Source organism: Triticum aestivum, chromosome 2D (genome assembly GCF_018294505.1).
Source record: "Triticum aestivum cultivar Chinese Spring chromosome 2D, IWGSC CS RefSeq v2.1, whole genome shotgun sequence".
Taxonomy (NCBI): domain Eukaryota; kingdom Viridiplantae; phylum Streptophyta; class Magnoliopsida; order Poales; family Poaceae; genus Triticum; species Triticum aestivum.
The window spans coordinates 294,574,399-294,598,333 of NC_057799.1; the positions used below are offsets into that span (position 1 = coordinate 294,574,399).

General features: G+C 50.8%; 1 protein-coding gene across 6 annotated transcripts; it reads right to left on the bottom strand.

Moving 5' to 3' along the window:
* Positions 1 to 8,767: 8,767 nt before the first annotated feature.
* LOC123052808 (probable inactive leucine-rich repeat receptor-like protein kinase At3g03770) lies at positions 8,768 to 12,991 on the bottom strand. Of its 6 annotated transcripts, none has more exons than XM_044476148.1 (10): positions 12,739 to 12,990; positions 12,461 to 12,633; positions 10,950 to 12,317; positions 10,701 to 10,834; positions 10,386 to 10,617; positions 10,080 to 10,288; positions 9,943 to 9,974; positions 9,739 to 9,859; positions 9,271 to 9,556; positions 8,768 to 9,161 (listed from the first exon to the last, which is right to left on the bottom strand). In XM_044476148.1, exons 3-9 carry the CDS (start codon positions 12,274 to 12,276, stop codon positions 9,272 to 9,274), a joined length of 2,340 nt encoding a protein of 779 aa, XP_044332083.1. In that variant the 5' UTR covers positions 12,277 to 12,317; positions 12,461 to 12,633; positions 12,739 to 12,990; the 3' UTR covers positions 8,768 to 9,161; position 9,271. The 6 variants fall into 6 exon arrangements, 5 of the variants coding, with proteins under 5 accessions (XP_044332083.1, XP_044332084.1, XP_044332081.1 ...); XM_044476149.1 differs by having other exon boundaries at positions 9,739 to 9,850; positions 9,943 to 9,980; XM_044476146.1 differs by having other exon boundaries at positions 9,943 to 9,980.
* Between the last annotated feature and the right edge of the window lie 10,944 nt (positions 12,992 to 23,935).

Here is a 23,935-nt window from a genome sequence, read left to right on the forward strand (position 1 = left end):
GGCTCAGGAGAGTCACTCGACTCCCAAGCACCGCCGCTACTGCTGGAGAAGCTGCTGGCGAGGCCAACGGCCGGCCCGGCGTTGGCCGCCGCGCCGTCCCGGCGACCCCCTCCAGGGCAGCACTCCAGGCGGCGGCCTTCCTCGTCGAAGACCTTGAAGAACATGGTGGAGGCGCCATCATACTCAAAATGGATGGCGAGGGCGCCTTCGATGTGGCAGACTCGGGCAACCTCGCCCCAGCCGCGGGTCATGAAGATCTTGCCTGGGGAGACGACTTCGACCTCCGCTCCAGTCACCGGGACGTCGCAGTGGGCGTGTTGCAGCCAGAGCTCGAGGGGGGCCCTCGACGGCATCTCGACGAAGAAGAACTGCGGAAAGTGAATCAAAGTGCGCAGGGGCATTGCCGCCCACATCACGAGTTCGCGCGGGGAGCCCTCGGCATGGGTTCCTAGCGCGACAGCGCGCATCGCCACGTCACGGCGACCGCGGCCACGGCGAGGGCGGTGCTGCTCGACACCTCTCCCTCCGGAGCCCTCGTCTTGGGCGTACAGAGGCAGCGGATACCCGGGAGGAGGCCGTTCGCACCAAGGCCTCGACACCTCCGACCTCACGACTACGTCACGGCGATGGGCCAGCCTCTTCTTCGGCGGGAGCGGCCCCGGCTCATCACAGGAGGTTTTCCCCTTCTCTGCGGCCGAGAACCTCCGTATCGGCGCCATGAGTGTCGCTACTAGCAATGGAGCAAGGGAGAAGAAGCGAGCGGAGCAGAAAGAGATGAGCGACGGGGGCTCCGCCCCCCTCCCCATTTATAGCGGGAGAAGGCCAACCGGAGATCCCCACGATCATAGGTAATGATGATTTTTCTCTGCATACAGCAGGAACTCGTCAAGCCAGGCATTTGCCGAGGCAGCGTGGGGAAGCAGAGACGCCCACGTCCCATCAGTCGACACGCATCAACCGAGGCCACAGGCTGTTGGGGCCCGCTGCGCTCCGCACTTGCCCTTTAGCTTCGCCTCGAAGCCAAGTCCGAGCGCGCCTTGGACCCGGGGGCTACTATCGGCGTCCTGGGAATGGGGGTCCCCAGACTTGCCTACCTGCGGCCCATGATGTGGCTCCACCAGCGGCCCCGTGCGGCCCATGATCATCAGCAAACACTCAAGACCCTCGCGAGGGGCCAAGCCTCGCGAGGCGGACGACGCAAGACCTCCTCGGGGGCGGCCTCACCAGGCTGGCTCGCGAGGGGTGGAGAGATCAAGGCAAGGGGCACCTCGCGAGGTTTCTGTGACGCAAGCCATGACGACCGAGGCCAGGCGGGTGCCAGCACGCACAGCATCCTCGTTTCCTATTTGGTGCTAAAGAGGCAAGCGCATGCGAGGAGTCCCGAGGCATCAGACAAAGGTTTCCATATCAGTGCAACGAGACCAAGACCAGCAGGACGGAGGTCACCGTGGAGCCCAAGATGGCGTCACCACCAGAGCCTTTGGCAGGCGAAGACCACCTTTAGTCAGGATAACTTGTACTAGTTGTCTCCCTTCAAATTTGGCAGAAGTTGGATCCCTTCCCGCCAACATTTGGGAAGAGGACCAGGGCCTCTATAAATAGGGCTAGCCACCACAGTAGGAGGCAACTGATCTGGGGCTATTCAGATCATCCTCATCCACACAAACTCACCAAGCACAAGAACACCTCCCCTTAGGAGGATGTTCTTCCCTTGTAACTGTTCATCCTCAGCCCAAGCGGCAATCCACCACACCACACTGGAGTAGGGTATTACACCACATCGGTGGCCCGAACCAGTATAAACCTTGTGTCCCTTTGTTCTGCGAGTTCGACGCGCTGAGCCTTGAGATCGCGGTGAGGGTGAGTGCTAGGGGGAGGAGAGATCTTCATGCGCACCCTAGTGTTCGAACCTCAAGGGTTTTGCCGGAACCCGAAATCCGACATTTGGCGCACCAGGTAGGGGTGCGCTGAAGCTTTCCTTCCGCCGATCCGCGTCCCATTGCTCCACCGCATCGATAGTTCAGTGTGTCATGCTTTACAGCTTAGAACCAGGACTTCAACGACGTTTTGAACATCATGGAGCATATGAGATGTTCCAGGAGTTGAAGTTAATATTTCAAGCAAATGCCCGGATTAAGAGATATGAAGTCTCCAATAAGTTCTACAGCTGCAAAATGGAGGAGAATAGTTCTGTTAGTGAACATATACTCAGAATGTCTGGGTACCACAACCACTTGACTCAACTGGGAATTAATCATCCTGGTGATAGTGTCATTGACAGAGTTCTTCAATCATTGCCACCAAGCTACAAGAGCTTCGTGATGAACTATAATATGCAAGGGATGGATAAGACAATTCCCGAGCTCTTCGCAATCCTAAAGGCTGCGGAGGTAGAAATCAAGAAGGAGCATCAAGTGTTGATGGTCAACAAGACCACCAGTTTCAAGAAAAAGGGTAAAGGGAAGAAGGGGAACTTCAAGAAGAACAGCAAGCAAGTTGCTGCTCAAGTGAAGAAGCCCAAGTCTGGACCTAAGCCTGAGACTGAGTGCTTCTACTTCAAAGGGACTGGTCACTAGAAGCGGAACTGCCCCAAGTATTTGGCGGAGAAGAATGATGGCAAAGTGAAAGGTATATTTGATATACATGTTATTGATGTGTACCTTACTAATGCTCGCAGTAGCGCCTGGGTATTTGATACTGGTTCTGTTGCTAATATTTGCAACTCGAAACAGGGGCTACGGATTAAGCGAAGATTGGCGAAGGACGAGGTGACGATGCGCGTGGGAAATGGTTCCAAAGTCGATGTGATCGCCATCGGCACGCTACCTCTACATCTACCTTCGAGATTAGTTTTAGACCTAAATAATTGTCATTTGGTGCCAGCATTGAGCATGAACATTATATCTGGATCTTGTTTGATGCGAGACGGTTATTCATTTAAATCAGAAAATAATGGATGTTCTATTTATATGAGTAATATCTTTTATGGTCATGCACCCTTTATGAGTGGTCTATTTTTACTAAATCTTGATAGTAGTGATACACATGTTCATAGTATTGAAGCCAAAAGATATAAGTTTAATAATGATAGTGCAACTTATTTGTGGCACTGCCGTTTAGGTCATATTGGTGTAAAGCGCATGAAGAAACTCCATGCTGATGGGCTTTTGGAATCACCTGATTATGAATCACTTGATGCTTGCGAACCATGCCTCATGGGCAAGATGACTAAGACTCTGTTCTCCGGAACAATGGAGCGAGCAACAGACTTGTTGGAAATAATACATACTGATGTATGTTGTCCGATGAGTGTTGATGCTCGCGGCGGGTATCGTTATTTTCTTACCTTCACAGATGGTTTGAGCAGATATGGGTATATCTACTTGATGAAACATAAATCTGAAACATTTGAAAAGTTCAAAGTATTTCAGAGTGAAGTGGAAAATCATCGTAACAAGAAAATAAAGTTTCTACGATCTGATCGTGGAGGAGAATATTTGAGTTACGAGTTTGGTCTTCATTTGAAACAATGTGGAATAGTTTCGCAACTCACGCCACCTCGAACACCACAGCGTAATGGTGTGTCCGAACGTCGTAATCGTACTTTACTAGATATGGTGCGATCTATGATGTCTCTCACTGATTTACCGCTGTCGTTTTAGGGTTATGCTTTAGAGACGGCTGCATTCACGTTAAATAGGGCACCATCAAAATCCGTTGAGACGACACCTTATGAACTATGGTTTGGCAAGAAACCCAAGTTGTCATTTCTTAGTGTTTGGGGCTGCGATGCTTATGCGAAAAAGCTTCAACCTAATAAGCTCGAACCCAAATCCGAGAAATGTGTCTTCATAGGATAACCAAAGGAGACTACTGGGTACACCTTCTATCACATATCTGAAGGCAAGATACTCGTTGCTAAGAATGGGTCCTTTCTAGAGAAGGAGTTTCTCTCGAAAGAAGTGAGTGGGAAGAAAGTAGAACTTGATGAGGTAACAGTACCTGCTCCCTTATTGGAAAGTAGTTCATCACAGAAATCAGTTCCAGTGATTCCTACACCAGTAAGTGAGGAAGCTAATGATCATGATCATGAAACTTCTGATCAAGTTACTACCGAACCTCGTAGGTCAACCAGAGTAAGATCCACACCAGAGTGTTATGGTAATCCTGTTCTGGAAGTCATGTTACTTGACCATGACGAACCTACGAACTATGAGGAAGCGATGATGAGCCCAGATTCCGCAAAATGGCTTGAGGCCATGAAATCTGAGATGGGATCCATGTATGAGAACAAAGTATGGACTTTGGTTGACTTTCCCGATGATCGGCAAGCCATAGAAAATAAATGGATCTTCAAGAAGAAGACTGACGCTGACGGTAATGTTACTGTCTACAAAGCTCACTTGTTGCAAAAGGTTTTCGACAAGTTCAACGAATTGACTACGATGAGACCTTCTCACCCGTAGCGATGCTTAAGTCCGTCTGAATCATGTTAGCAATTGCCGCATTTTATGATTATGAAATTTGGCAAATGGATGTCAAAACTGCATTCCTTAATGGATATCTTAAAGAAGAGTTGTATATGATGCAACCAAAAGGTTTTGTCGATCAAAAGGTGCTAACAAAGTGTGCAAGCTCCAGTGATCCATTTATGGACTGGTGCAAGCCTCTCGGAGTTGGAATATACGCTTTGATAGTGTGATCAAAGCATATGGATTTATACAGACTTTTGGAGAAGCCTGTATTTACTAGAAAGTGAGTGGGAGCTCTGTAGCATTTCTGATATTATATGTGGATGACATATTGTTGATCGGAAATGATACTGAATTTCTGAATAGCATAAAAGGATACTTGAATAAGAATTTTTCAATGAAAGACCTCGGTGAAGCTGCTTATATATTGGGCATCAAGATCTATAGAGATAGATCAAGACGCTTAATTGAACTTTCACAAAGCACATACCTTGACAAAGTTTTGAAGAAGTTTAAAATGGATCAAGCGAAGAAAGGGTTCTTGCCTGTGTTACAAGGTGTGAAGTTGAGTCAGACTCAATGCCCGACCACTGCAGAAGATAGAGAGAAAATGAAAGTCATTCCATATGCTTCAGCCATAGGTTCTATCATGTATGCGATGATGTGTACCAGACCTGATGTGTGCCTTGCTATTAGTTTAGCAGGGAGGTACCAAAGTAATCCAGGAGTAGATCACTAGAGAGCGGTCAAGAATATCCTGAAATACCTAAAGAGGACTAAGGATATGTTTCTCGTTAATGGAGGTGACAAAGAGCTCGTCGTAAATGGTTACGTCGATGCAAGCTTTGACACTGATCGAGATGACTCTAAGTCACAAACCGGATACATATTTTATTGAATGGTGGAGCTGTCAGTTGGTGCAGTTCCAAGCAGAGCGTCGTGGCGGGATCTACGTGTGAAGCGGAGTACATAGCTGCTTCGGAAGCAGCAAATGAAGGAGTCTGGATGAAGGAGTTCATATCCGATCTAGGTGTCATACCTAGTGCATCGGGACCAATGAAAATCTTTTGTGACAATACTGGTGCAATTGCCTTGGCAAAGGAATCCAGATTTCATAAGAGAACCAAGCACATCAAGAGACGCTTCGATTCCATCCGCGATCAAGTCAAGGAGGGAAACATAGAGATTTGCAAGATACATACGGATCTGAATGTTGCAGACCCGTTGACTAAGCCTCTCTCACGAGCAAAACATGATCAACACCAAGACTCCATGGGTGTTAGAATCATTACAATGTAATCTAGATTATTGACTCTAGTGCAAGTGGGAGACTGAAGGAAATATGCCCTAGAGGCAATAATAAAGTTGTTATTTATATTTCCTTATATCATGATAAATGTTTATTATTCATGCTAGAATTGTATTAACCGGAAACTTAGTACATGTGTGAATACATAGACAAACAGAGTGTCACTAGTATGCATCTACTTGACTGGCTCCTTAATCAAAGATGGTTATGTTTCCTAACCATGGACAAAGAGTTGTCATTTGATAAACGGGATCACATCATTAGAGAATGATGTGATTGACTTGACCCATCCGTTAGCTTAGCACGATGATCGTTTAGTTTGTTGATGTTGCTTTCTTCATAACTTATACATGTTCCTATGACTATGAGATTATGCAACTCACGAATACCGGAGGAACACTTAGTGTGCTATCAAACGTCACAACGTAACTGGGTGATTATAAAGATGCTCTACAGGTGTCTCCGATGGTATTTGTTGAGTTGGCATAGATCGAGATTAGGATTTGTCACTCCGAGTATCGGAGAGGTATCTCCGGGCCCTCTCGGTAATGCACATCACTATAAGCCTTGCAAGCATTGTGACTAATGAGTTAGTTACGGGATGTTGCATTACGGAACGAGTAAAGAGACTTGCCGGTAACGAGATTGAACTAGGTATTAAGATACCGACGATCGAATCTCGAGCAAGTAACATACCGATGACAAAGGGAACAACGTATGCTGTTATGTGGTTTGACCGATAAAGATCTTCGTAGAATATGTCGGAACCAATATGAGCATCGAGGTTCCGCTATTGGCTATTGACCGGAGATGAGTCTCGATCATTTCTACATAGTTCTCGAACCCATAGGGTCCGCACGCTTAACGTTCGGTGACGATCGGTATTATGAGTTTATGTGTTTTGATGAACCGAAGGTTGTTCGGAGTCCCGGATGTGATCACGGGCATGACGAGGAGTCTTGAAATGGTCGAGACATAAAGATCGATATATTGGACGACTATATTTGGACATCGGAATGGTTTCGGGAGAGATCGGGCATATACCGGTGCACGGGAGGTTGCCGGAACCCCCGGGGAGGTATATGGGCCTTATTGAGCCTTAGTGGGAGAGAGGAGAAGGGAGCAAAGGAGGGGGCGCCCCCCCCCCCCCCAAGCCCAATCCGAATTGGGAGGGGGGCCGGCCCCCCCTTTCCTTCCTCCTTCCTCCCCCTTCCTTCTCTCCTAATCCAACTAGGGAAAGGGGGGAATCCTACTCCCGGTGGGAGTAGGACTCCCCTTGGGGCGCGCCTAGGAGGCCTGCCTCCTCCACTCCTTTATATACGGGGGAGGGGGGCACCCCATAGACACAGAAGTTGATCATTGTCTTAGTCGTGTGCGGTGCCCCCCTCCACCATAATCCACCTCGGTCATATCGTCGTAGTGCTTAGGCGAAGCCCTGCGCCGGTAGCTTCATCATCAGTGTCATCACGCTGTCGTGCTGACGAAGCTCTCCCTCGACACTCAGCTGGATCGAGAGTTTGTGGGACGTCACTGAGCTGAACGTGTGCAGATCGCGGAGTTGCCGTACTTTCGGTACTAGGATCGGTCGGATCGTGAAGACGTACGACTACATCAACCGCATTGTCATAACGCTTCCGCTTACGGTCTACGAGGGTACGTGGACTACACTCTCCCCTCTCGTTGCTATGCATCACCATGATAGATTTTGCGTGTGCGTAGGAATTTTTTTGAAATTACTGCGTTCCCCAACAAAGATGACACATGACAAAAAATTGACGAATGGACACGGGCGCGCATGTTTGGTTTGTATGAACATTAAAGCAAACAAATCAGACAGTTATAGACCTAGATGAGCTAAAAATTCATCTAGATTGAATTTAGCAAATCTGAAACAAAAAATCTAGCTACACGGTCAAACCAAAAATAAAACAAAAGGAGGGAATAAAAAGACACGTGGCCCTAAAAAAACTAAGCCCACAAAGAAAAAACCAATACACAAAACATAATGACAGCCCACTAAAAAAATACCATATCAGGCCTCACTGCTTCATGAGGGATAAACAGAAAAACACGATAAGACAACAAGCACGACTCAGAAACACGTGTATCTAACAGTATGTGAGTTGGATAAAACATTGGTAACTCTTATTTAGATGGGAATTAGCAGACCAATCCGAAATGAGACCCCAGACCGCACGGCGAAAACGGCCTAACAAAAGACATGCGCGAACATGTCGACAAGTAGACACCAATCAAACGACGCGACACATAGCGCACATGACAAAAATAACCAGCGATCAGGATTTGCTCGACATTCAAAACAAACATATGACAGAGCAAAAACAAGTTCATGAATTTTAAACAAATAAATAAAGAAAGGGAAAGGGAAAGGGAAAAAAGGAGAAAATAAAAATAAAAAACCATGAATTTAAAACTAATTCATAATTGAAAACAAATAATGAAATAGAAAAACAAAAACAAAAAAGAAAATAAAACGGAAACGAACAAAAAATGAATACTAAGAATCAAATGAAAGTTTATAAAAATGAGAAGAACTAGAGTTGAGTCGTTGCACAGACTTGTGAAGAGAAAATAGAAAAACACAGCCGACGGTGAAAAGAAACTAAGGCCCACTGAATGAGAGGCACGTGAGTGGACTATAGACAAAAAATGGCCTGCCAGCCCAATATCACCAAAGAAACACGACAACGGCCCGACCTGGCACTAGCAACAACCTGGACATGAGCTACGCGCGAGAGCAGGCTCAACGAGCGAGCGCACCAGCCACACCATCACGTTTTGCACAAATATTAAAAACAGGTGATCCAAAGACTCTCGACTTAGATGTGAGATGGTTATTTCACATCTAGACGTGAAATAGCAAATCTGTTACAAATAATGTTTCGATCCAAATTAATTGGTGCTGCTTTTGTATAACTTTAGTTCAAAGTTGTATTAAATCTATGCCAATTAATTTGGATTCGAGGGAGTAGCAACATTATTTTTAGATATAATATGCATTGGAATATTACAATATCCGGTTCTCGAAAACCATACAAATTTGTATTTCTAGACTAGACAAAGTGGAATTTTCCGGACACTGTGGGAACAAATAATGGTTTTATGGGAGTGCATTCCAATCCATAACGAGATTATGGTTACTAGTCGTTCTATTGGAGATTTCTCGAAAGAAGAAGAAGAAGAAGAAAAAGAAAAAGTCGGTTCTACTTAATTTGAGAAGTTGAAAACTCATCATATCCAGTGGCGTCTTGGCGAAAACTCTATATGCATCACGGGGTCCAGCTTGAGCTGCTGTACACTTGTATCCTTGCCTTGAGCCATGAATCCATGATGATGCTTGGCAATGCATTTTTGTGAGCCTGCAAGATGAGCATGGGATTTCAGAATTCAGATCCTAGTTGCACATTTCTTTGGAGATCATCATTGGGAAGTTATTAGATGTGTGGCAAAGTTATTAATTAGACGTACCCTAGCGGTGGGTCGGTGAGTCGTGTGCGGATTGTGCATGGGGCTGCGAGGGCGAGAGCGGGGACTCCTCGCTGCTGCGTCGTGAGCCATCCTGCACCTGGGCCGCAAACTGCAGGTTCCAGAGCACGTCCTCCACTGAGGGCCTCTGCGTTGGCTCCTTGGCCAGGCAGCCGAGGCAGACCTCCATGACGGTCCTCATGGAGTCGTCGGAGCAGCCCTTGCTGACCGCCGGGTCCACCAAGTTGCTCCTCTTGCTCGGTCCTTGTGCTGTCAGCGCCGATTGCAACTTTTTCGATCCACAAACTTTTTCCGATTACAACTCGCTCTACTATGTACTCCCTCCGTCTCATAATATAAGAGCATTTTTAACGATAGTGGAGTGTCAAAAACGTTCTTATATTTTGGGACAGAGGGAGTAGTATATAATATACTATTAGCAAGAATACAAGGAAAGGAAAGGAAACGAACCTGTTCTTTCATCATCTCCACCTCGTATATGGAACTGATGGGCCTGCCGGAGATAACCTCCAGCAGTATCACACCAAAATCGTACATGTCAATCTTATCGCCATTCGGAACCCTGCAAATTCTAGCTAGTTTTCAGCAACACCGGCCCAACTGAAATTGAGATAAATAAGAGTAATCCATGTGTTTAAGTAGCTAGCTAGCTACCTATCCGGTGGATACTTGCTTCCAGCTCCTCCCTGCATCTCCAAAGCAACAACATAGTTAGTTAATAATTAGTCTATTTTCTTCTTTTTTTGAGAACTAGTACAAGTTAGTTAATTACTAGTCTACTAGTGGAGTACCTCTGATTTCATGGTCTCTGACAGAATGGGGATGTTGTAGCTGCCGATTTTGGGGACCTGATTCTGGTCCATAAGAATGTTGGTGATCTTGAGGTTATTCGCAAACAGGCCTGGTATGATCCCTCCATGCAGGAACTGAATGCCCTTGGCCACACCAATGGCGGTCGATATTCTTTGGCCCCACGACAGCCTCCGGCCTTCCGTTCCTTCTGAAGAGGAAGCTCCAGTTGGGTTAGCCGATTATAGACTATGACAAAAACACTAGCTAGGTAACAATGGAGGTGAGGGAGAAGAAAAAGAACTTGCGTGAAATCCTGCCCCTGAGGTTGCCATTGTGCACGTATTCGAAGACGAGGTAGAGGTGCGTGACGGTGGAATCGTCGAGGTTGTACTGGAAGCAGTGCCCCAGCGCGCTCACCAGGTGCCGATGCCTCAGCTTGGATATCATCTCGATGTGGCGGGTGAAGCTCTGGCTCTTGTTCACCTTGAGGGACCTGATTGTCACCGGGGTCCCATTGCTTAGCCGTCCACGGTACATCTGACCATCAACAACAATAATAACCTCATGAGTTGAGCACTATAAGATACGTAGTAGATGTCGAAAAAACAGAGAGTACCTACCTGGCCATGAGCATCTTGCCCCATGAGGCTAGACACCTGGAAGTTATCGGTGGCCGCCTCCAGCTCCACCAAGGAGAATGATCTGTATGCCGGAATGCCAAGAGCCCCCAGCTTCACCGTCTGAGATATGTAACCTGTTTGTTTGTTTGTTTGATTGTTTGTTCAAACACTACAAGTTAGCAGCAGTATTCCTTCCCTTTCTGCCTCCCAACCCAACCCAAAGACAACCCAAAGACCAAAGATTCTTACGCGCGTCGGCCAGCAAATTCGAAGGGTAAGCGCTCGACGCGTTCTCCACCAGTCTCCGTGCAGGCCTCGCCTTGGGCGCGCTCGCCTTCCTCACCACAAACACCACCGCCGCGCTCACGACCAATGCTCCCACAAGGACAATGCCGGCCACCACACCGGCCTTGGCGCCACTCTTCTTGTGTCCCTGCTCAGGCACGATCCCGACGGCCAATGCCTGGTTCCGGCAGAAGGGCGACGGGTGCTGGGACTGGGAGTCGTCGCCGGCTGTGGAAAGGCAGTTGGCCGAGAAGAGCACGCTCTTGCCGGGGGCGGCCAGCAGGCAGCCGGGGAGGCTCCCCGTCAGGAGGTTCGACGAGAGGTCCACGAACCGGAGGTTCTCGCCGCAGGAGGCGTTGCCCGAGAGCCGCCCGGTGAACCTGTTCCCGGCGATGCTCAGGTACTCCATGGACGGCAGCGACAGCAGCGCCGCCGGGAAAGGCCCCACGAACCTGTTCCCCGACACGTCCAGCCGCTCCAGGAGGTAGCACGAGGCGAGCATGTCGGCGGGGAGGCCGTCGCTGAACTTGTTGCCGGCGAGCACCACGCTGGCCACCTTCCGCCCCAGCCGCGGGAACTTGGGCCCTAGCGCGTTGTTGGCCATGTCAATCACCTGGAGGTTCTTGAGGTCCGGCAGATTCCCGGAGAGGTTGTTGGACGCCAGCACCAGCGACCTCAGCGACAGCATGTCCTTGAGCGACTCCGGCAGCGTCCCCTGCAGCATGTTGTTCCGGAGGCTGAGGACCGCCAGCAGCGGCATGTCCTTGAGCCACCCCGGCAGCTTGCCTCCCAGCATGTTGTGGTCCGCGACCAGCGTCTGGAGGCTGCCGAGCTGGGAGAGCCCCCGCGGGAGCTCGCCGTAGAGGTAGTTGGAGCTGACGTTGACGATCTCCAGCTTCTGGAGGCGGGAGATCTTCCCCGGCAGTGGCCCCCAGAGGCCGAGGTTGGTGAGCGTGAGCACCTTGAGATCCGGCAGCCTGGACAGCGTGGTGAAGAAGGCGTCGATGGAGAAGGTGGCGGGGAGCGGGCGCGCCCCGGCCCCGGGGTCGCCCATGATGTGGAGCTGCGTGACGCTGTCCTCGTAGCACTCGACGAAGGCGGAGGCGGTCTTGTAGTCGCCGCCGTAGCAGAAGTCGGTGTAGTTGTGCCAGGTGCCGAGCACCGGCGGGTCGCCCAGGAGCTGCCGGAGCTTGAAGAGGGACCAGGCCTGTGAGGGCTGCAGCGGCGTGGCTCCCGGCAGCAATGCCAGGGACGCCACCGACAGCAAGATGAGCAGAGCATGGCCACCCATTTTTTACAAGATTTCTTTCAGCTTCTTCCTGGATCAAGAAGCTGAGGAACCAAGAATTGTGATTGTGGGATTCTAGCGCAGGAGCAGAAGCGATTAGCAAATAAAGTTGTTGGACACTGGGACTGGGAGGAAAAGTCGAGTTTGAGAGCTCAGAAAAGTTAATGTGAGAGGAGCTTGTACATACAGTTAATGGAGATAGGTACTGGTCACCAGAAAAACATTGTGCAGTCCGCACAGGGATCTGGCCTGGCCTGGCCTGACCGACTGAGTGGTCCGTCCTTGACACCGCAAAGCAAGCAAGAACAAGATGCTCTCCCTCAAGAAACATCACCAGATTTGCATTCCTTTCTTGAAGAACTGGCAAGAGGAATTAACCACACTATGTCATGTCAGCATGAAGAACTGGCAATAGAAATTAACCATATTATTACTATAACCTAGAGAAAGTGCAAGAAATCTCACCTCACCACACCTTTGAATGATGATAATGAGATGAGTGCGTGCAAGTGAAGTGAATGGAACAGCTTGAAAAAGCTTTTTTAGTTTTGGGGATTTGTCAAGGGAGGGAATCATATGCTTAGTGTCGTCTAGTACTCTACTCTGCTCAGTACTACTAGTATACTCCACTGTGGCAGAGCAGCGGTAGGCGGGGCATCACGGGATTGCACAACCGCGGGGCAAAGGGACAAGACGGATTCTTTGCTCTCAGAATGATTGAGCTGTAGAGAAACGGAGGCTGGCAAAGGGACAAGGGGGTGTGAGCCCGGTGCTGCCTTTTCTCTCTCTCTCCCTTTCCACTATCTATCATCAAATGCAGATTCGTCAAAATAAAATCAGAATTTCCCGGCGGGAAAAAGGGCTCAGCAGCCAAATGGTTGCTTTCTTTACTGGTTGTGCCTTTTTTCTGGGATCTCTCTCAATATTTTCATTCGTAAGTTTCTGCTAAAGCACAAAGCAGCAGGATATCTCTCTTGTTTCCTGGTTGGTTGCTTGGTTGACGTTGCTGAGATTTGCTAAAGCTCGAGTGTAAGTAAGCAACCTGTTGTTTTCTGGCATCAATGTTTAGTGTGCAATTGATAGGGATATGATGACAGTTCAGCTGGTGGAGAAGCAAGCAACACCCAATCACACTGTGATTTACTGCTGCTTTTGGGACACTACACTTTGATGCCTGGTTTCTTGCTTCACAGCTTAAATCACAAGAAAGAACTATACCAGTGACAACACTGCTTAGCGTGAACTTCTTCTGCATGCAGAGATTCTTTTCTTAAAAGAATCTAGGATCATCTCGGCCTGGCAGCAAAAATGGATGAGTGAAGTAGTAAAAGAATTTGAGATGGGGTGAACTAGTAAATTCAGAGTGTATTTTTTACTGTTTTAGCGAGAAAATGTTTCTTTTCTGTAACAACTTCATATGTTGTGATTATTTACGAAACATTGCCCGGGATCTGTGTGCCTCCTATAATTTCTCTCTGTTCATTACTGTTTTTGCCACAAAATTCCTTTGCTTTACTCAAAGGAGAAAAGACAACGGAAGCATCACTTTCTCTCTAGGTGGCAAACATGCACCAACCCTCCTCACTTGAGGCTACACAGCACATGAATTTTTTGTACAGTGTAACATTGGGCAACAAACACGGAGAGAGAAAGTTGGAATCCTGGGCGCATGTGAGCGGTGGCCGGTGAGCCACACCCCCGTTATTTTTTAAATTTTCAGGCTAGGGGACTTTTCACCACCAGATTTTTCGTTGAAAGTAGAGGATCGTTACATGTACATCAATCGCAACATGCATGCAGGGAGCATTGAGCAAGAGGGTGCTCAGTGGGGTGTAGGCGACGCTGTCGGAGCAAGTCAGCCAACCATCATCAACGCAACGAAGTTCAACAAGAAGGCGAACGTGCCAGAGAACCGTCTCATCGCGATAGAGCTTCAGGGTGCGGAGTGGCGAGGGCTCCATGCCTTGGAACACAACCGAGTTCCGATGCTTACGTAGGAGCCAAAAGCACAGTAGAAGGAAGGAGAGGCGGGCTGCTGGGGCAACCACACATTACAAACCAATTAGGCACTCCCCCACCCCCCCTCTCTTCTGGCGGCACGGGGGGAACCCTGGTCGCCGTACCTAGCGGCCACCTCCGGCGCCCTCCCTCGCATCGCCGCCGTCGGGGCGGATCTGGCCTCTCTCGCTCCCCACCACCGCCCCACTCTGCATCGCGCCCTCCTTCCCTCCGGCGAGGCTGTGGTGTCCCAGGTTGTGCTGCGCAGTCGGATCCAATCCCCCGCTGCTCTGAGCTGGCCGCGGCCCCCCTGTCCACGAGCTCCATCAACCGTCGCGGGTGCCCCGCCCTCGACCCCGGGATCCCTCCCCGACGCTGCTTGGGTGTCCATTCCCGCTGCTGCCTGAGCCTGCCGGTCTAGAGATGGATCCGACGTTCCTGGCCATGGCCATGGATGCCATCCCCTGCAGCCTTCCCCACCCCTCGCCGTGGCACGGTCCAGCCTCTGTTATTGCTGCTATCGGGCATGGGTGGGGTGTGGGACCTACGGCTGGTTGCGAGCGTGTTCGCAGCCTGCGACCTTCCCTACGCAGGCGGCCCCCCTCGTCTCCGGCGGCACTCCCTCTCCCCGAGCCATGGTGACGGCTCTCGAATGAAGGCGACGATGCTTATGTGGTTATGGTTGACACGAGACATCTTGCGGTGGGTCCTTGCTAGCGCTGTCCCGGCCCCGGGGTCTCGGGCCCGCGTCTCTCCTGTTTTCCCTGCTTTCTGCTCTGCCGGGCAGCTCCGGCCTCGGTGACCGAGTGGCTGCGACCCTTCCAGCTCACTTGGCTGCCCGATGTCCCAATGGCTAAGGCCACGGCAGCTCGAATCTGCATCCCTCCAGTCCTAGCTTGCTGATGCTGCTGGACGCCGTCGCCCCAACACCCCCCCCCCCCCCCCGCGCGCGCATGGTGCACCTCGTTGCCTGCCCTACCCAGTACGCCTCGAAGCCTTCTCCTTTTGCCAGATCTGTTGCTCGTGGGTCCGGAGGCGGTGGCACCCTTCGAAGGCAGGTGCAGCCCTGTCAACCCCCTTCCACCATGGTGCTGCCGACCATTGTCGGCTCCCTCATCTTCGATTCCAGATCCAACGGCTAAGGGATTGTTGTGCTTCAGGCCAGGGACAGATCTCTGCTCGGCTTGCCGGTGCTGGCAACGGCGGCGCCTGAGGGTGTCGTTTCCTCATTAGAGGCGTTGCCAAGGCCTTAAGTTGTGCCCCTGTTCGTGCTCAGGGGAAACCCTAGGTCCGGTTTCTCCAGACCGGACGGCGACGGCGTCTCGACATCATTTTCCTTCTTGAAGGCGCTATCTTGCTTGCTCGCGGTGTCCGTTGTATTAGCTCGGGTGATGTTGGAGTTCTTGCTGGTTTGGCATGGCCGCTCTTGGTTTGGATTTGGTAGGTTTAGTTGTGTTGTATCTTCTATTCGGGCCGAGCATCCCTTGTCTCTCTACTTCGGGCATCATGTTCGCGCCTGTCTACGTTCGTGTCATGTGTTGTATCCCTCGCTGTACTCATTCTATTCCTTCTATCAATGAAAAGATACGCAAGCTTTGCGTATTCACGAAAAAAACGACGGTTGCCGGGAGACAATTGGAGTAGGCTGTGACGCCCGGATAATTAAGCTACAGTAATTTCCTGCTAATGATGCCATGCCACCTAGATTACTATTGCTAATCTCGCGCTAGTTCGAAACCGATTCAAATTCAAATTCAAAATCAAGCAAACAATAAAAGTTTTCAAATATTAAAACTAAAATGTTTGGAGTGAACCAAATATTCCATAGGTTATTATGGTGGAGAAACCACACCTTTATAAAATAATTAAATACTATAGGATGAATAAAACAGGAGTAAAAACAATTATTTAAATACCTTTTGTAATTAATAAAATGTCGAACTAATTTATTTGAGGATTAGACTTTTGTGACTATGGACTAAGTTGAAATACTAATTTAGATGCTACGTGTATATTTTACTAAAACTAAAATAATAGAAAACAAAACTAAAACAGAAAAGATAAAATAAATAAAAAATAAAAAAGAAAAGAAAAGAAAAGGGACCCCCACTGGGCCAACTGGCCCAGCTGACAGCCAGGCCAGCCCAACTGGCCCAGCCCGCACCCCCACTCATCCCCAACCTCCTGCTATAGGGAGGGAGGGGATCGTGGCAGACATCCAACCGGCCATGGCCGCGCCATGGCGCGTGCCGGCCATTCCCCGGTCCCCTTGGAGTATAAGGCCGAGCCCCCAACCCCCCAGCGAACCCTAGCCCTCAATCCCTCTACCCCGCGCCGCTTCCTTCTCTCCCGAGCAAAGCCGTCGCCGCCGCTCACTATAGCCATGGCCACCGGCCAACCCTCGCCGACCCGAGGTGTCCAGGAGGACCCTCGTCTTCAACCACGTCGCCTGCGCCCCTGGATTGAGGCGGGGGAACCACCGAACGTCTCCTTCGATCCGCTCTTCTCCGCCTCAGCCACCGCGACGTCGTCGTCGATCTGCCGCACCGCGACCTCCCGGGCCTCCCCGTGCTGCTACTCGACAACGCTGTGAGCCGCCGGTGCCGTGCACCCTCTACCCCTCTCCCTCTCGCCCTATAGCTCGCCCGCATAGCTCCGCCGTCGCCGTCGTTTGTATTCGTCGCCAACATGGTCTCCGTTGACCAGTTGGTTCTGTGCGTCGCCGGTAGCCTCATTAGTCTCCCGTGAAACAAACGCAGCGATCAAATTGATCGATTTCGGACCGGAGCACTACCCCCATCGAACCAATGCTAGTGCCGCCGCCGGACGGCGAAGTTGCTGTTGAATCCGGCCACCCCACAGCCTTGTGCGGGCGCCCCTGGATGCGCTCGGAAAAGGGCTGCTCCCTAGTGCGCTCGGCTGGACCTACTGCCGCCTATAGTGCCGCTCCGGCGAGCGTCTGCCGCAGCCTGCGAAATCCCGTGGCCGCGCCCGGAGCTCCGCTCCCTCGCGCCTGCCTCGCTCATGCCATGCCCCTGCTCGCCAACCTCCGCTGCGCCCGCGCCTCCCCAACGTGCTCCCCGCCACTGCATCGCCCACGCCACACCACTGCTAATGCTCCGCCTGTACTACTCCTGCTAGCAACTGTAGCTGCTAGCTAGCTTTTCAATTTCTACAATAACTAACCCTCTAGACAGCCCATAGACAGCGCCTAAACGACTGTTAACAAGAGCAAAAAGATTATGTGAAGGTAGTATACTTGACAAACTCCATTTTATCCCACTGGATCAAATCCATTTGATGCATGTATTAAATCACAAAATGCTATCTTTTATTAACAGAAGACAGTTTTAACCTCTAGCACCGTGTGTTGCGTGCTGTGTGTGTGCCGTGTGTGTGGCCGGCCCTTGTTAGTACTAGGTTTAGCTAGTAGTATTAATTAGTGCTAAGTTAGCCTAATAGTAGATGACATGTAGGCCCTCAATTAAATAAGTTATGTTTATTTAATTTTTAGGTAAATAGTCCATGACATGTGGGTCACAGCTCTTTTTTGACTAGTCAAATTGACTTGGTCAACTTGAATTAAAAGTAATTTAGAAAATGATTTAAAACTTTAAAAATTAATATAAAATAAACCGTAGCTCAGATGAAAAAACTTTGTACATGAAAATTGCTCAAAATGACGAGACGAATCCGGACACGCAGCCCGTTCGACCGCCACACATCCCTAGCATAGCAAACCTGCAACATTTCACCTCCGGTTCATCTGTCCGAAAACGCGAAACACCGAGGATACTTTTCCGGATGTTTCCCCCTTTCGTCGGTATCTCCTCCTACCGCGTTAGGGCACACCTAACACCGCTGTTTGCTTTGTCATGCATCGTTACGTATCTGTTTGCATTGTATTCATTGTTTCTTCCCCCTCTTCTCTCCGGTAGACTACGAGACCGACGCCGCTGCTGGTGCCCCGACCGAGTACATTGTTGACGACCCCTACTTTGTAGCACCCTGGGAATCATGCTACAGTAACTCCCTGTGATTAAGCTAACCATGTTGCTAAACAGGGCTTGATCACATTTGAATCACCTTCCTTTTCTAACTCCTAGTTCAAACTTCAAATATAATTAAAGTGAAAAATAAAAGTTTTCAAAAACTCAAACAAAAATGTTCTGTGGGTGCTAAATAATACACTGGCAATTATGGTGGAGAAAACTCTTTTTTATAAAATGCCTAAATACTTTAAATGAAATATAACAGAAAAGGAAATAAATAAATAAAAGGAAAACAGAAAACAAAACAGAACAGAAAAAGAAAAAAAGGAGAAGGCCCGTTCCCCCACTGCACCCCGGCCCAAACTGGGCCGCCACCCCCGAACCCCCCGGCCCAGTCGCCCCAGCCCACTCTCCCCCCCCCCCCGCGTCCCCTTCCCTGTTCCCCCGACCGGGTCGGAACAGGGGCGCGCGCTCCCGCCCGACCACCTCGCCGGCACCGACGCCGGAGAGGATAAGGGCGCCAGCGGCCCCCGCCCCCTCGGGCCTCTCTCCCACTCACCCCGCTCACTCCCTCGGCCTCTGCGCCTCTCCCCCCCGCCAGATCCACCTCTCTCTCCCCTTCGATCCCCTCTGCCCGCGCGTGCTCGCCGCCGTTCACCGTCGAACTCGCGGCCACCGTGCCCCGATCGCCCCGACGACGTGCCCGAACGACTTCCCGCCGTCGACTACGTCGACTACGCCCTCGGGAACGAGTCGAGCGCCTCTGCACCGGCCTCCCCGAGCTTGTCTTCAACCTTCGGCCGCCGTCGTTCGTCGCCGATTCCGGCTACCCCGCGCCCTCCCCGAGCTCACTGCCACTACCTACAGCCTCGCAGTGAGCCTCTCCTTCTCCTCCCCCTCTCCGTTAGCTCGCTCGCGCTCCGTAGCTGCTCCCCCACGCGCGCCCGAACGCCACGCCGCGGAGCTCGCCGCCGGCGTGTCTCCGGTGACCAAATGGTCACGGGCGTAGGCCCGCTAGCCCGACCGCACGGTGCCGCACCCGCCTAGGTAGTTAGTTCGGCCGTCCGCGCGCTCTAACGCGGCTTCCGTCGGGCACCCGTAGCACCTCGCCGCCGGCGAGCTCGTAGCGGTCGTCCCCGGCCGTTTCAGCCCCTCCGACCACCGCCATTGGACGCGCGACGTCGAGCCGCGTCGAACGCGCCCAGCCCCGCCCCCGCAAACCCACTGTGGGTGAAACCCGCGCCCCTCCCGCGCGCGCCGCCGCGCGTTTTGGTCGCCGGCGTTGCTCCGGCGCCGGCCGCCGACGTGGCACACCTGGGGCCACCCTTGGGTCACTGCCAGTGGCCCCCACGGGCCCCAGTTGACTGGGTTGACCCAGTCAACTGCTGACTGGGCAGGCCCAGTCACTGACATGCGGGCCCCGCCACAAAAATAAAAGAAAAAAAATGTTTTATAAATAAAAATAATTATTTTAACTAATCACTCACTGACATGTGGGGCCCACCCCTCTAATTATACTGTTAGATTAGTTTAAATAGATATTAGAATAACAGAGACTGACATGTGGGTCCCACTGGACCCACCTGTCTGGTTTGACTGGTCAGCCGACCTGTTGACTTGCTGACGTCAGCCTTGCCTCATGCTGACGTCATAATTCATTTTTCTTAATATAAGTAATTCCAGAAATTCAAATAAACTTTGAAAATTCATATCTTTTAAACTGTAACTCGGATGAAAAGGTTTTCTATATGAAAGTTGCTCAGAACGACGAGACGAATCCGGATACGCATTCCGTTCATCCACCACACCTCCCTAACCTATCGAACTAGCAACTTTCCCCCTTCGGTCCGTTTGTCCGAAAACGCGTAACATCGGGAATACCTCCCGGATGTTCCCCCCCTTCATCGATACCACCTGTTGTCGCGTTAGGACACCCCTAGCACCGCTCACTGTCATGTCACGCATCGTCATGCTTATGTTTGCATTGTATTTACTGTTTCTTCCCCCTCTTCTCTCCGGTAGACTACGAGACCGACACTGCTGCTGCCCAGTTCGACTACGGAGTCGACGACCCCTCCTACTTGCCAGAGCAACCAGGCAAGCCCCCCCCCCCCTTGATCACCAGATATCGCCTATTCTTCTCTATACTGCTTGCATTAGAGTAGTGTAGCATGTTACTGCTTTTCGATATTCTATCCTGATGCATAGCCTATCCTTGCTACTACTGTTGATACCTTTACCTGCAATCCTACATGCTTAGTATAGGATGCTAGATTTCCATCAGTGGCCCTACATTCTTGTCCGTCTGCTGTGCTATACTATCGGGCCGTGATCACCTGAGCGGTGATCACGGGTATATACTTATATACTACATACATGACACCTGTGATGACTAAAGTCGGGTCGGCTCGTAGGAGTAGCCGCAAGTGGATCTTTGTGGCGGAGCGACAGGGCAGGTTGAGACCGCCTAGGTGAGAGGTGGGCCTGGCCCTGGTCGGCGCTCGCGGATACTTAACACGCTTAACGAGATCTGGGTATTTGATCTGGGTCTGGCCATTTGGTCTATACGCACTAACCATCTACGCGGGAGTAGTTATGGGTATCCCGGCGTCGTGGTATCAGCCGAAGCCTTCTTGACGTCAGCGACTGAGTGGCGCGCGCCGGATTGGACTGGAACGCCACTAGGCTAGGTCTGCTTCCGGCCGCGTACGCAACGTGCAGGTGTGCATAGGGCGATGGGCCCAGACCCCTGCGCGCTTAGGATTAGACCGGCGTGCTGACCGCTCTGTTGTGCTTAGGTGGGGCTGCGACGCGTTGATCTTACGAGGCCGGGCATGACCCAGAAAAGTGTGTCCGGCCAAATGGGATCGAGCGTGTTGGGTTATGTGGTGCACCCCTGCAGGGAAGTTTATCTATTCGAATAGCCGTGTCCCTCGGTAAAAGGACGACCCGGAGTTGTGCCTTGACCTTATGACAACTAGAACTGGATACTGAATAAAATACACCCTTCCAAGTGCCAGATACAACCCGGTGGTCGCTCTCTAACAGGGCGTCGAGGAGGGGATTGCCGGGTAGGATTATGCTATGCGATGCTACTTGGAGGACTTCAATCTACTCTCTTCTACCTGCTGCAAGATGGAGATGACCAGAAGCGTAGTCTTCGACAGGACTAGCTATCCCCCTTTTATTCTGGCATTCTGCAGTTCAGTCCACTGATATGCCCCTTTACACATATACCCATGCATATGTAGTGTAGCTCCTTGCTTGCGAGTACTTTGGATGAGTACTCACGGTTGCTTCTTTCCCTCTTTCCCCCCTTTTCTTTTCTATCTGGTTGTCACAACCAGATGTTGGAGTCCAGGAGCCAGACGCCACCGTCGACGACGACACCTACGACACTGGAGGTGCCTACTACTACGTGCAGCCCGCTGACGACGATCAGGAGTAGTTAGGAGGATCCCAGGCAGGAGGCCTGCGCCTCGTTCGATCTGTATCCCTGTTTGTGCTAGCCTTCTTAAGGCAAACTTGTTTAACTTATGTCTGTACTCAGATATCGTTGCTTCCGCTGACTCGTCTGTGATCGAGCACTTGTATTCGAGCCCTCGAGGCCCCTGGCTTGTATTATGATGCTTGTATGACTTATTTATGTTTTAGAGTTGTGTTGTGATATCTTCCCGTGAGTCCCTGATCTTGGTCGTACACATTTGCGTGCATGATTAGTGTACGGTCAAATCGGGGGCGTCACAAGTTGGTATCAGAGCCGACTGCCTGTAGGAATCCCCCTTTCCACACTCCTTGGCCGAAGTCGAGTCTAGACGTTACAAAACTTTTACTAACATGGCTGTGTGTCTTATGGGCCCACGTCGCCATTGGGTGGTACTAGGATCTTTTACTCCTCGACCTTTACTCTGGGACTCTGAACTCTCTTCTACTCGGGTTAAACGAATTTACTAACTTTAACACTAGGATCCCGTGACCGCGTTCACCCCAAAGTTGGATTAGCCATAGTTGTTTCTTAGAATAGTATTTTGAACAATTCACACACTGTCATTTGACTCCTTTGAAACGTCTTTGCTTTCAGATGGAATCCACGAGGCAGGTCGTTCGCCACACGACGGCCATTGGTGCCTCGGGATCACCTGCGGTGCTAGCTGAGATGATGACCTATCTGGGTTATCGCTGGCACCCTGAGTACACCGTCTACGAGGAGTACCAGGACTTTAACCAGGAGCAGTACCGTGCCATCGTCCACCTCTACTCTCGGGAGTATGACTCCACTACTGTGCTGCACACCGCACATGGTGTTGGTGTGACCATCGATATGGCTGTCCACGATGCTGCCTATGCTGCTCTGACACGTCTTCGTGGACAGTATCAGGATTTGGACACCTCCCCTTTCAGGCACATTGCTATCGCCTCTGATGTTGGTGCGGAGGGATACTATACTGCTGCCTACTCCACTGTCACCCGAGAGCCCTTCTACCATCAGCACCTGGTTCTGCATGCTGATGGGCTGGATCGAGCTAACCGAGCTCTTCGCCACGAGATGTACACCACCCGGCAGCACCTTTTCCGTGCTCTGACGCTGCTGCACCCCTTTGTCCGGTCTGGACAGGTACCGCGTACTGCGATCTACCCAGCCAGGACCGTGATGCCCCACGGTGTCGGTTGGCCAGAGGTGGGAGGCTACTCTCCCGCACTTGGTCCTCTTCTGCCACCTGAGCGTCGGGCTCTACACCTGAGTATCCGCGGCCCCCAGTCTGCTGACGTGGAGGGCTATCCGTTGCCTCACTACCAGCTGTCGGGCTACGATTACCTCCACAGTACCTCTTGGGACTGATGTAGGCTTGTTTGTAGTGTTAAAGGCATTCGCCGCGAGCCTGTGTGCCGCCTATGATGTTTTAGTCTATGTACTGAACCCTGTGTACTGAACTCTATGCATGACCCCTTTTGTAAGCTATGCCGACTACTGAGTAGTAGCTATCGTGCTCCTTTCATTATGCATGTTTCATCATGAATGATTCTTGTCATTGCAAATTTTCTAAATGCTGAACTACCCCTGTTATATATTAGCAGGATGGTTAGACCAGGTGGTCGTGGCCGTGGTGGCGATGCCCCACCACCACCTGAGTACATGGCTGGTATGATCCAACAGTTCGAACTGAACCGCCAATTCATGGAAAATATGATGGCTCAGTTTCCTCGCCCCAATATGAACCAGCAGCAAGCCCAAGTGACTCTTCAAGATTTCATACGCCTCAACCCAACCATCTACCGCAGCTCAACTCAGCCTCTGGATGCTGATGACTGGCTCCGTGACATCACCTATGAGATGGAGTCTGCTGATGTAGCCCCTGCCAGCTATGTCACCTTTGCTTCCTTCTTCTTGAAGGGACCCGCAGCTCAATGGTGGGACAGCCACAGGCGTACTCTGCCAGCTGGAACAATCATCACATGTCCAGACTTCCAAGCTGCTTTCCGTGCCCGCTTCATTCCTCAAGGAGTCATGGACCGGAAGAAGCGTGAGTTCCGCAACCTCACCCAAGGCAACAAAACTGTCGAAGCTTATCAGCGGGAGTTTCTGGACTTGTCCCGCTATGCTGAAGAAGACATTGCAACTGATGCACGCAGACAGGAGAAGTTCCGTGATGGCCTTCAAGCTGACATCAAGC

What these genes read in the sequence shown, in the direction of transcription:
- LOC123052808 (XM_044476146.1), bottom strand. Translation starts at nt 12,276, where the DNA reads ATGGGTGGCCATGCTCTGCTCATCTTGCTGTCGGTGGCGTCCCTGGCA. An exon ending in CCTCAGGGGCAGGATTTCAC is followed by an intron (nt 10,289 to 10,385) that starts GCAAGTTCTTTT and finishes CTTCCTCTTCAG; the next exon opens with AAGGAACGGAAGGCCGGAGG. An exon ending in AGCAAGTATCCACCGGATAG is followed by an intron (nt 9,860 to 9,942) that starts GTAGCTAGCTAG and finishes AAAACTAGCTAG; the next exon opens with AATTTGCAGGGTTCCGAATG.